The sequence below is a fragment of the Cololabis saira genome, chromosome 4 (assembly GCF_033807715.1).
Source record: "Cololabis saira isolate AMF1-May2022 chromosome 4, fColSai1.1, whole genome shotgun sequence".
Classification (NCBI taxonomy): domain Eukaryota; kingdom Metazoa; phylum Chordata; class Actinopteri; order Beloniformes; family Belonidae; genus Cololabis; species Cololabis saira.
Window position 1 is genome coordinate 17,559,807 of NC_084590.1, and position 13,296 is coordinate 17,573,102.

Below are 13,296 nucleotides of genomic sequence, written 5' to 3' on the forward strand. Positions count from 1 at the left end.
ATTACGACTTTATTCTATTACGACTTTATTCTCGTAATGTTACGACTTTATTCTCGTAATATTACGACTTTATTCTCGTAATGTAACAACTTTATTCTCGTAATATTACGACTTGATTCTCATAATATTACGACTTTATTCTATTACGACTTTATTCTCGTAATGTTACGACTTTATTGTCGTAATATTACGACTTTATTCTCATAATGTAACGACTTTATTCTCGTAATATTACGACTTGATTCTCATAATATTACGACTTTATTCTAGTAATGTAACGACTTTATTCTCGTAATATTACGACTTGATTCTCGTAATGTTACGACTTTATTCTCGTACGACAATTTTTTTTTGTCTTAGTTTGGCCCTAATACTCCCTCGTACTTTGGGGAAAACGAAGGAATAAAACAAAATTAACTTGTCCAAGATCTCTTCTCTTACTATCGTATTTTTCTAAGGAAGCCCTTATTCTGAAAAGTTTTTCCGGAAGTATGGATATGTTCGTCTGCTTGACCTTCACTAGTCAGTTTACCTCGACTGGTGTTCCTGTATCGACGCAGCTGTCACGGAAACAGAGCTGGCTCATTCAAACTACTCTTACTTGAGTCGAGGCGATGCCCTCCAAACTCTTTCTCCCGTCACTAAATATTAGACAACTGCGCCATTAGCCGTTGTTGTGAGCGCTGCTGCACAATATGTTAGCCTAGCCTGAACCAGGGAGCACCGACTCTGGACTAAGAGCAGGTTTCACCGCGGAGTTGAAGCAAGTTTTATCACTTTTAGACGTGCAACTTTTGCTCCAGCTGCGAGAGATGGACCCGTTTGCAGCTGCTTGCTCGGTTCTGGGAGGCTGTGCCTGCATTGCAGTGGGGGGGCTGGTGCTGGCTGCATACAGACTGGGCTTGTTTTATCAGCTGTTTCACAAGGTAGGTGTTCAGAAAGGCTGATTTATGGTTCCGCGTTACACCGACGCAGAGCCTACGGCGTAGGGTACGCGGCGACGCCGTACCTACGGCGTAGGCTCTGCGTCGATTTAACGCGGAACCATAATTTAGGTTTAAGTCAGCATCAAACCCTGTTTTCTGTTGCATGGTCCTGACGCAGTTACTTTTTAAAGCAGCAGCACTGCACAGTTCAGCCAGTTCAGACGCTGCCACATTATTATCTGTCCCCTCTTTACGAGTCACCTGTGGTCTCTAAATCCTCACAGGTGAAAGGTGAGCAGAGCTGCAGCCTGTCACCTAAACTTTGACCAGCCTTGACGTTTTTCCTTGCACAATGGCCAGAGGTGTCAAAAGTATTCACATTCATTACTCAGGTAGAAGTATAGATACTAGAGTTTAAAAATACTCCTGTAGAAGTTGAAGTATCAGCTCAAGTTTTTTACTCAAGTAAAAGTATAAAAGTACTGGTTTCAAAACTACTTAAAGTATAAAAGTAAAAGTAATGTAAGGGGGAAAAAAGCCATTAAGGACAAAAGCCATTGAAAATGAATGCATCTTAGTATAATGCAAATCTATTAAAGAACCATATATGTGTACTATTGAGCATTAACATGTGTTTCAGAGAGCAGGAGATATGATGACTAGTTGCCTATAAGTATTGTAATGGTGCAAAAAGTCAAACTTCAGAGGCATGTTATCATTTATCCTAACCTTTGTTGGAATGTACATCCAAGTTTAGTTGCAGGAATCTGAGGGCAACGGATGTAAGAACAAAACTGGACAAGAACATCTGAAACAACCACAACCAAATTCACTCTATCCGGATGGAGCAATTTAACTGGATAGGTTTTTTTTTAAGGCCAAAATGAAATAGAGTAACAAGGCTGTTTTTAAAATGTAAGGAGTAAAAAGTACAGATAATTGCATGAAAATGTAAGGAGTAAAAGTAAAAAGTCGTCTGAAAAATAATTACTCCAGTGAAGTATAGATAACCAAAATTTCTACTTAAGTAAGGTAACAAGTATTTGTTACTTGACACCTCTGACAATGGCAAGGCAAGTTTATTTATACAGGACAATTCAACAACAAGGTGATTCAAAGTGCTTTACAGAGACATTAAAGCATCACATAAATAAGAAGCATGTTTTAAAAGACACAAAAGAACAATGGATAAAATCAGCAGTTAAAATGTAATCAAGTTCTGTGACCCAGGCTTAAAAGTATCAGTGCAGAGTAGGGCTGGGCAATATGGACCAAAAGTCATATCTCTATATTTTCTAGCTGAATGGCAATACTCGATATATATCGATATTTTTTCTGTGCCAGAATTGGGGTTTCCACCAAAGCATTATAGCATAGCATCTCTGTTAACTTCATTTTTTTCTGAGGCAAACCCTTAAAAAAACAATCAGTTTTAATACAAAGCCTTGTGCCAAATGTCACACAGGTTCCTTTATTAACAGAGGTTTGCACAATATCAAAATGTATAAAACAAATGAAATAAAAATAAACTGCCTGCATATATAGAATAAAAATGCTTCTTGAATAAAATAAAACAAATATCCCTTTCCTGCATAACAATTAAATTAAAATACACTGTGCAATTAATACAATGTAGACATTAACAGGCAGACTTTTCCACTGAGGTTGACAGTTGTGCAAATAACAAAACATTTGTGGAAATCTCAAATAAAACATTGAAGTCAATTTGTCACAAAATAAGCTTTATCAAAATCATAAAAAAAAGCTATATCGATATAAACGATATTGTCTCGTACCATATCGCATTTGAAAATATATCGATATATATTAAAATCTCGATATATCGCCCAGCCCTAGTGCAGCTGAAAACAGATGTGTATTCAACTGGATTCAGGTGTTTACGCTGATTTGAGGCTATTGAAACATTCTGGTTAATTGTGGGATTGCACAAAGACAAGCGACACGTCACAGCTGCAAACCTGAAGTGCATCCTGTTGTGTTATATGAAAGGCTGGCCGGATGACAAGATGGGGCTTGAGCTTCTTTGAGCTGCTTCTAGTTTTCTCGATTGTTGCTTCTGTTTAAACAGGGAAACAATAACAATTCTTGCAATGTTCTTTGCTCAGCATGGCCATTTTTCTGCTTCCTTGCTTAATTCAGACTGAAACCAAGAGTCCCCGGCACGGTGGTGAGAGTGTTGCTGAGGTTCTCCGTGCACATGGGGTCAAATTCCTCTTCACCCTGGTCGGTGGGCACATCTCCCCCATCCTTGTGGCTTGTGAGAAGGTGGGCATCCGCGTCGTGGACACCAGACACGAGGCCACTGCTGTCTTCGCTGCTGATGCCGTCTCAAGGCTCTCTGGTATAGACTTAAGCCACACACACACAAACAGATTAGTTAATAATCAGTCTCTAACTTATTCTAGCACACATGATGCTGACATGTCTATGGAGGATAAATGTGTTGATGCTTAGAACCCTAAAAGACAAAAAAAAAGCGTTAAACACAGGCAAAGCTGTCAGCTCTTGTAATGTCCGGCTAACTTTAGGTGCACTTTAGTTTGGGCACCATTATCATTAATATTGCCATGCCTGTTTTATTAGCTTCTGATGGTGAGTGTGTTTCTTCTTGTACCAGGCACAGTCGGTGTAGCCGCAGTGACTGCCGGCCCGGGTCTGACGAACACTGTAACGGCAGTGAAGAATGCTCAGATGGCTGAATCTCCGTTGCTGCTCCTGGGAGGAGCAGCCGGTACACTACTTCAGGTGATTTTTGAAGTACTTTTGTGCAGTAGCTGTCAAAATTATTAGCCCCAAAAGAAATACAGAATATTTCCCCAATATACTGACTAATGCTTACATTGTTAAAGCTTTACATAGTCAAACATCTCAAAGTCAAAGCCCTGATGTGGTCCACTTTTGAATGTAAAATAAATAGTTTTCTTTATACAAAATGTGGCGAAAATAGAGATGTTAATATCTTTGGCATCCAAGTGATTTTTGCCTTCAAACCATGTTTGATCCGTAAGCTTTTAATCCTGACCTCAGCTGTCAGTAAGTATTTGGCCGCGTTCAGACTGCCAGCCAATATCCGATTTTTAGCCCATCCAGATTGAAACTGGATGACTCTTTTGAAGTCTGAACAGTCCCAAACCGCATGAGATCTGATTTTTGCAAACCAGATCGAAACCACCTCCGGGAGGAGTGCCGGCAGTGCCGACCCAATCAGAAACGGTACAGATATTTTGGGATTTTTTTGTATATAAAAAAAAATACATTACTTCACACAATACACGCGCTGGTTGACGCCTCCGCTCCGACGTCGTTGCTACGGCAACCCGTCAGATCAGTCAGTGATGTGGCCCAGTCTGAACAGAGCCAGATCCGATTTGGACACTTGCTAAAAACAGTGTGGACAGTCAGCCCTGAAAATCGGATATGAGAAGGAATCAGATATGAATCAGATTTACCTGCAGTCTGAACGCAGCCTTTGAAGCCCTTTGGTCTGATGAGCAAACTTGTCTTTTTGAAGTAGGTAGAAGCAGAAAACACATTTTCAACAGTGAAACATGGTGGTGGGAGCGTGATACTGTGGGATTGGTCTGCCGCTTCAGACACAGGATACCTTGCTCATGAAACAAGACTATGTATGTTGCTATTCTGAGGAATATCTTCCACTTTAGCTTTAAATCATTGCTACATCTGAATTCACCCTAAAACCTTTTTGTAGGAAGACAAATATCAAAGTCCTGGAGTGACATTCTCAGAGCACTGATTTTAGTGCCACAAGAGTTAAGATTTAGTAAATACAATACATTTTATTTAGAGATGCCTTTCAGCACTCAAGGACACTGTACAGATAGAAAAAAAAAATCAAATACCATAAAGTTACATACCATGCCATAAACCAAAAGCTTCTTATTTAGCACAAGAGGGTTCTGTCAGGTTTGAGACATCAGAAAACTATCCAAATCTAGTTTAAGATAAATGTATTGTTGTTATTTTGGATCCATATAAAGTGTAAATGCTTTTGGTAATTCCCATCAAAAAGTTAATGGGTTTTGTTTGAAAAAGAGGGCTCATAATTCGTATTCACCTGGGAGTCGCAGGTTGTGTTGTCACCTGATGCAATGCAGGATTTGGTAGATCTTAAAATTGTCTGTTCTTGAACTGTTTGTGTCACAGGGAAGAGGGTCGCTGCAAGACATTGACCAGATGTCTCTCTTCAAGCCACTGTGCAAGTTCTGTGCCTCCATCAGAACAGTCCGGGAGATCGTTCCCACCCTCAGGAAGGCCCTGGCCATCGCTCAGTCAGGAACACCTGGTCCTGTTTTCATCGAGTTCCCCATCGACACCCTGTACCCTTACCACCTGGTATCCAAAGAGTTTGCTGTTAAAAACCCTCCCAAAGGCCTGATGGGAAAGATTGTCTCATGGTATGTTATCAGGAAGCATATCACTGTTTTGCTAGTGTGATAGAAAAAGAAAGATTCTGACCATCTCGTTGACTTTAGGTAGGGCTGGGCGATATATCGAGATTTTAATATCGATATATTTTCAAACACAATATGGTACGAGACAATATCGTTTATATCGATTTAAATTTTTTTTTTTTTTATGATTTTGATATAGCTTATTTTGTGAGAAATTGACTTGAATGTTTTATTTGAGATTTGCACAAATGTTTTGTTATTTGCACAACTGTCAACCTCAGTGGAAAAGTCTGCCTGTTACTGTCTACATTGTATTAATTGCACAGTGTATTTTAATTTAATTGTTATGCAGGAAAGGAATATTTGTTTTCTTTTATTCAAGAAGCATTTTTATTCTATATATGCAGGCAGTTTATTTTTATTTCATTTGTTTTATACATTTTGATATTGTGCAGACCTCTGTTAACAAATGTACCTGTGTGACATTTGGCCCGAGGCTTTGTATTAAAACTGACAGTTTTTTTAAGGGTTTGCCTCAGAAAAAAATGAAGCTAACAGAGATGCTATGCTATAATGCTTTGGGGGAAACCCCAATTAAGGCACAGAAAAAATATCAAGATATATATCGAGTATCGCCATTTAGCTAGAAAATATCGAGATATGACTTTTGGTCCATATCGCCCAGCCCTAACTTTAGGTAATAAAACTAGGCCAGAATCCTTTAAAAACCCACAATTTTTCACTGTCAATTACAACTATTGAATGTTCTGGTCTGCTTTTTGTTTTGTTGTTTTGTTGTTTTTGGTAGGTACCTTAATAACCACCTCATGAACCTTTTTGCTGGAGCCTGGGAGACCAGAGATGTGTCTCCACTTCCTGTTCACTTCCCTCAAGCCACAGAAGATCAGGTAAGTCTGGGTTTTTTTTTGTTTGAAACCTCTAATAATACTTGAATGTTTAGTTTGAGCTCATGTTTCTGGTTAAATATCTTTATCAGACAATTCTACTATTTCAGACTGTATGAAAAAGCTTAACCCAGTTTGACATGTTTTTGTTGTGTTTACTTAAATACAAAATCAGATACAAAAGTGCATAGAGCTGGTGAGTCGAGCCAAGAAACCTGTTATTCTTCTGGGTAGCCAAGCAACATTACCCCCAAAGCCAGCGGAGGATGTCAGGTAAGGGATAGTGTGCCTATTGTTCTTTACAACCCAACTGCTAGTAATGATCAGATGTGTAACCATTTAAAAAATCTATTGTGCAATTCAGACGACTGCAGCTTTGTCAAAATGTTTTAGTTGTCTATCAGGTTCCTGCAACAGTGATTGGTTGGAATACAATGTTGAAAGGGCCAGACCTTTTTCTTTTACTTTCATTTTTTACTTTAGACCCTTTATGCTATTGAAGATGGAAATTTTGCCTGAAAACTTTATGAAAGTTTACGTAGCCCGGGGTAAACGGTGTTATATGGCTGCACAAAACCTAAATCCTGAATCAGAAGTACTAGAATTGAATTCTTTATTTATATAGTGCCAAATCTCGACAAATTTTGTCTCAAGGCACTTCAGGAATACATTTCAACTCACTCCAAATGAGTCAAATTAATGAAAAGCCAAGAAAATAACAATATTAATAATTATAGCCTCACTAAGGAAACCAACAGATTGCATGAAGTTATAATAAACACAAGAAACTTGTGCTCCAAAGAAGGATTAGCACTCAGTAAAGGCCTTGATGATCTACCTGTGAGCGGCAATAACTGATGTCTGGGTTCTTCAGGTGGGAACCTCCTTTCACCAGCCTTTTATCAGTCCCACAACACCTCCAGAAGGCTAAACGGTGATCCCCCTAATGCCAGGTCTCACTGCTCCCCACCAAACACAATTTTTCTGCCACATCAACTCTCGTTTCCCCGCCGGACCGAGCAGTTCAAACCTCCCACCACAGCGACACGGCTACACTGGCGAAAAATAGAGTCGATGTGGGAGAAAATTGCAGAGCCTGTTAATGCGTAGGCAAATTAAAATATTTAACAACTTTTTACAATATCGAATGAATGTAGATGTTCTAAATATTTGCTGTCATGTAGGTGCAATCCTTGGAATGAAAAAAAATAAGGATCTTGAAACAGCTGAATATTAAGTAAGCTATAAAACATGCTTCAGACAGGTAACTCAAACCTTACAGGTTTGGTTGTATTCACTTTAAAAACATTTTGGATGATGGAAAAATCAAAAGTTAAAATCATTGAAGGAGTCTTAATGGGAAATATGGACTGGAGAATGAGGTCATCTCGGCTAACTGGCACAAAAAAGAAGAATAAAAGAGGTATTTTTCTTCTAACGGTCTTAAAAAGCCACCAGGGTGTAATGGGTACAAGTCAGTGCTGGTTTGATTGCATTAAACTGTCTATTTGAATCCTAGATATATCTTCCCAGTGTGAATGTCATTGTTCAGATGTCTTTAAAATGAGATTTATATGATTGATTGTCTGATCAAACTGAACTCTTTTGAGCTTCATGAAAGGGAGGAGACAGAAAGTAACTCAGGGTATTTAGAAGTTAATGAGCTCTTGACCAGGTTTACTTCAGTCAGTTACCGCAATAACAGACTCGGACTGTGAGTTACGTCGGTTTCTAAAACGCTCAACTGAACCCTCTTGTTTAAGTAACCCCGGTTTATGAAACGGAGAACTCAGGGTTTCCATGAGTTCAGTTTCAAGATAACCCGCTTTGTGAAATTGAGCCCTGCTGGGACAAAGGAAAGCAGGTTAATAACAACAACGACAATGATGTCATTAACAGAGCTGGAGTAGAAGAGAGCAGACCTGAGCCATCAAATATAAGCTTTATCGAAAAGGAAAGTTTTATCTTAAAGGTAAAGAGGGTGTCTGTTTCCAGAGGAGAGCGGACTGATAACTCATGGCTGCACTTCCCATTTTACTTTAGAAACTCTAGGAACCACAAGTAAACCTGCTGTCTGAGACTGAAGTGCTTAACTTTGAAAATATGGAACTATGAGCTCTTTAAGATGGAGATTGGTCATTAAGAGCTTTATATGTGGACAAATTTTAAATTCTATTCTGGATTTTATAGATAGCAAATGAATAGAAGCTAAAACGGGGACATTTGATTTCTCCTGCTAGTTGCTAGTGTCAGAGCTGCAGCATTTTAGATGAGATGGAGATTCTTTTGGAGAATTTTTAGGAAAAGACAATAATTAATAATTACAATAATCCAACGTTGAAGTAACAAATACATGGATCAGTTTTTCTGTGTCAGTCTGAGACAGGATCTTTCTAATTTTAGTAATTTGGCAAAGGTGAAAAGAGCTAGACACCTGTTTAATATGTGAATTGAAGGACAGATTCTGGTCAAAAATAAATCCCAGGTTAGTAACTGTAGAACTAGAGGCCATGGAAATGTCATATAGCTAAACAATAAGTCCCTGAAGGGGTTGGGTCCAAATACAACAATTTAAGTTTCATCTGAATTTAGTTTAAGAACATTTTGAGGCATCCAGCGCTTTATCTTTCAGACATGCTTTGCAGTCTGACTAACTGGTTAGTTTCCTCTGGTTTCATGGACAGGTATAACTGAGTTTCATCACCATAGAAATGGAAATGTATGCCATCCAATAATATTACAAAGGGAAGCAAATATTAGGTGGAAAGAACCCTGCTTGACTCTGGATAAATCTACTGTGTGAGGAAGACTCTTCATTTACATTAACAAAGTTGAACCTATCAGATAAATATGAGACTGACTACTGTGATAATGCAGCAGGAAGGAAACTCAATGACAGAAAGCTCTTGACTTGACACTCGGGAAGTGCATGTAGCTCTGACACTGAAATGGAAACCACCACTGAAGATGATTTTACTAAATAAAATCCATCGATATATAAGACCTATTACTGTTCTAACTTTTGTCTTTAGCTCTAGTATCAGCGGCATAAAATGGGCTTTTCAGCGAATCAGGAAAAAATATAAAATGTGTTTATTCTGCCTAATAGTGATGTCGTGGCGATACCAAAGGTTCCCATGGTAACACCGTGAGCATAAGTGCAAATATTTGTTGGCTTAACATACAGCTCAACAGGTTTGCATGTACAGTATAATTCAGGATCAAATATTTGACAGATTAAATGGCAACATTTCCCTTAAAAATATGTTATTAAATAGTACATTTGGCAGCTGAGGTAAAAGGACTTGGTTGACTTCTAAATGCACGTTACTCACTGAATTAACTTTCAACTTTAAAATGTTTCAATCTGGATTTTCTATCTGCAGTATCATCAGGAAAGAAAATAGTGCAACGGCAGGGCTCTTTACAGGCGTGTTTATGCAAAACTGTCCAGAAATGTATCTCAAACTGGGGTGTTGTGCATAAAGTCCTCTAAATAGGTTAAAAGAGAGCTCCTTGTGGCACTAAAATCCACTACAGGCTTGACGTACTTTAATCATTGGTTTTGCTTTGTGCTACACCTCTGAGTATTGTGGAATGCATTAGTTTTGCCATTAGTTTGTCATTTTGTGCTATAAGGCAGACAGATCATTGAGTCCAAATGTTGTCCTGTTTTATAGGAAGGCTTTGGAGGATCTGGGTATCCCCTGCTTTCTCGGGGGCATGTCTCGTGGCATGCTTGGTAAAGACAGCCCCATCCACATCCGACAGAACCGGCGCGATGCTCTAAAGGAGGCCGACTTGGTTCTCTTAGCAGGTCAAGTTTTATCACACTTTATATTCAAAAGCTGGCAGTGGTGTCTGAGTCCCAGAAGTGAAGCAGTTTAAAAAGGCTTTCAACTTCTGTTCTTTCTTACGGCCAGCAGAGAACAACATCCATATTTAACAGAAGTTTATTATGATATGATGGCGCACCAATACGATACTTTCTTCACAACTCTTTGTTTTATTGTTATAATGAAAATACAGTGAGATGACACCTTATATTGTGAAAGTACTAAGTAAAGACACGGGTTAATCAGAATTCCCTGAGTTAAGCTGTCTGGTTGTGTTTGCAGGTACCGTGTGTGACTTCCGGCTGAGTTACGGCAGAGTTCTGAACAGACGCAGCACAATCATTGCTGTCAACAGAGACAAGACACAGCTGCTGAAAAACTCTGACATGTTCTGGAAACCAACGGTAGCAGTTCAGGGTACGTTTACGACCCAGCACATTCCTCCGGGTTGATGAGTACAGTAACAGTTTGCAAATCTGTCATATTTGTAGACATGGACCAGTTTCAAAGAGGTGATATTTTCTTTCTTTTTTTAGGTGATCCTGGTTCATTTCTAGTGCATCTTTCCAAAGGGCTGAAGGGCCATCGCTGTCCAGAGGAATGGCCTCAGAGCCTTAAAGCTGGAGATGCAACCAAAGAAAATGCAAACAGGTGAGCAGAGGTCGGGGTTTTTTAATAAATGTCAAAGCAAAAGCATTAACATGCTCCCAAATATTTTTTCCATTACAAAAAAAATTGTATTTTCCAACTCAGGGCTAAAGCAGAAGAGAAAACGGAACACCACTTGAATCCCTTGAAGGTCCTCCACTGTGTGGACGAGCTAATGGCTGAGGACAGCATCATTGTAGCAGATGGAGGAGACTTTGTGGGAAGTGCTGCTTACATAATGAGACCAAGAGGACCTTTGCGTTGGCTAGATCCAGGTAGACGAGCAGCAATGGAATCAAACCAATCAGATGTCAGGTTGTTGACTGATTTGATGTTTTTTGTTGGCACATAAAATCCTAATGCTGTAGAACACAGAACACTGTACTCTCGTAGACTTTTTATTCATAGATTGACTATATGTGAGCATGGGCTGCATAATTATGAGTTGTGTTTCATCATGTGTTGTTATATTAACCATTTTCCTTTGCTGCCAAGGTGTCATAATTGTATTGGTCCTTTTTCCTTAGGAGCCTTTGGCACTCTGGGAGTTGGAGGAGGTTTTGCTCTCGGGGCAAAACTGTGTCGGCCTGAATCTGAGGTATGGTTGTTTTTTCCCATTTTGTTTGTATTTTTTCACTGTTTTTTCAGTCACTTTTTCCAATAAAATGCTGTTTTGCTTTTCAGGTGTGGATAGTCTATGGTGACGGGTCTTTGGGGTACACTGTTGCAGAGTTTGACACGTTCACTAGACACAAGGTAAAGTCTCTAATCTCAATATTTGCATTACATTGAAAATACTAATTTTTCCATAATAAACATACAGTACTTGATGCATGAATAGCATTTGATCTGAACTACAGTAAAACAGGATTACAGTTACAGAAGTTATGTAGAACTTTAACTTTATTTAAAAAAAACATTGAAAAGAAGGATGATTTCCATATATTAAATTAATGAGTGGCTTGATGTTGATTTGGGTATTTATTTAATTGGTGATTTGCTTTGATTTTTTAAGGATGAAGGTAACATGTAGACTGCACCTATATTTTTTATTTTTTGAGAATGTTTGTTATCCCCACAGAGGCAATTTGTTTACCGGCAGTCTTTCTCTTACTTTTTGCTTTTATTTTATTAATTTAATTAATCTTTTTGAGGGTAGGCAAATAATAAGCTTTGCTTCAGCCTACCCCTTTTTCGGTCTAGATGTTATTTGTTTATTTGTATACTGCAAACTTTTTTGTTATGTTTTCTTTGAACGGTTGAACATTTTCTTGTTGTCAGTTTTATTCTTGGTTTTTTATTTTTTTTTTTTTGTGACATGACCGAAAATAAACTAAACTAAAAAAAAAAAAAACAGTAGACAATGGAAGGGTTTATAATGTATACATTTTATTCATAATTGTTCCAGTCTATGCAAGTCTCACTGATGGGAGTCTCATTATAATGTTTTATTTGTTTATTACTAATACTTCCTAGACGCCAGTTATTGCTGTGGTGGGAAACGACGCGTGCTGGAGTCAGATTTCCAGAGAGCAGGTTCCCATCCTGGGCAGCAACGTGGCATGTGGCCTTTCATTTACAGGCACGTTTTCTTCCTCTCATGACGTTCAATGCTTTGATTGCTCGTACCATACACACAACTGATATTCCAGCTGCTAAATGGTGTATTGAATTTCTTTCTTGTATCTGCAGATTATCATGTAGTGGCAGATGGCTACGGTGGTAATGGCTACATCGTAAGAAGGGAAGACGAAGACCAGTTAAGCGATATAATCCAGCAGGCTCAGAGGGACGCCAAGGAGGGCAAGGCCACGCTTCTCAATGTTTTGATAGGGAAGACCAACTTCAGAGAGGGTTCAATCTCTGTGTAGAGCAGCTGTGTGCATGCAGTAAACATGTACTTTTTAAAAGGGAACAGGTAAACAAGGGGGCACTTCCACTTTGTTTAGAGATTTTTCTCTTAAACTTTTGACCTTTAAACAGTCTTTTACAAGTTTAGCAAATAAACCAGAGACTGAAATCACTTGTGAAAGAGAACATTGATTGAAATGATCATATGTGACCTGTATGCCTTTGCTCCTGTTCTGACATGAACACGAAGCCTTTATACATGGATTCAGGAAATCTTAAGAGCTGTAATATTCTGTACTGCTTATGATTTATGAAAAAAAAATGCTTTACTAGAAGAATTACTTTGAATGTTGATGACTGACTAATGGTATGCCTTTTAAAGCCTTGATTGTATCTTCAAATACAGTAGATTGAAGATGTATCTGCTGATTTGGTTCTGAATTAAAGTGACATTTAAAGCTGATTTGTACATAGTTAATGGGTTTTCCTTATGAATTTGGGATTTGTTAATACAAATTACGGATAAACACGGCATCAACTTTAGGATCTCTCGTTTGTGCAGTGTGACCACTGTCTTGGAAACATCTCGAACAGCACAGAGTGTAAAAGTCTTAGTTTTAAGTGTCATATCCCAACTCATATTTTGATCTGCCACTACTACAAAAATGGGATCAAATATCTTAGGTTTAAGATTCTT

The 13,296-nt window shown here is 38.5% G+C and overlaps 1 protein-coding gene across 1 annotated transcript; it reads left to right on the forward strand.

Annotated features, from left to right (window-relative positions):
* The first annotated feature begins 520 nt into the window (after positions 1–520).
* Positions 521–13,062, forward strand: ilvbl (ilvB (bacterial acetolactate synthase)-like). Its single transcript, XM_061719024.1, has 14 exons — positions 521–926; positions 3,087–3,288; positions 3,565–3,692; positions 5,112–5,362; positions 6,168–6,267; positions 6,440–6,537; positions 9,945–10,081; positions 10,383–10,517; positions 10,637–10,751; positions 10,854–11,023; positions 11,276–11,346; positions 11,433–11,504; positions 12,225–12,330; positions 12,441–13,062. The coding sequence occupies exons 1-14, from the start codon at positions 813–815 to the stop codon at positions 12,617–12,619; spliced, it is 1,878 nt and encodes a 625-aa protein (XP_061575008.1). The 5' UTR covers positions 521–812; the 3' UTR covers positions 12,620–13,062.
* Positions 13,063–13,296: the final 234 nt, after the last annotated feature.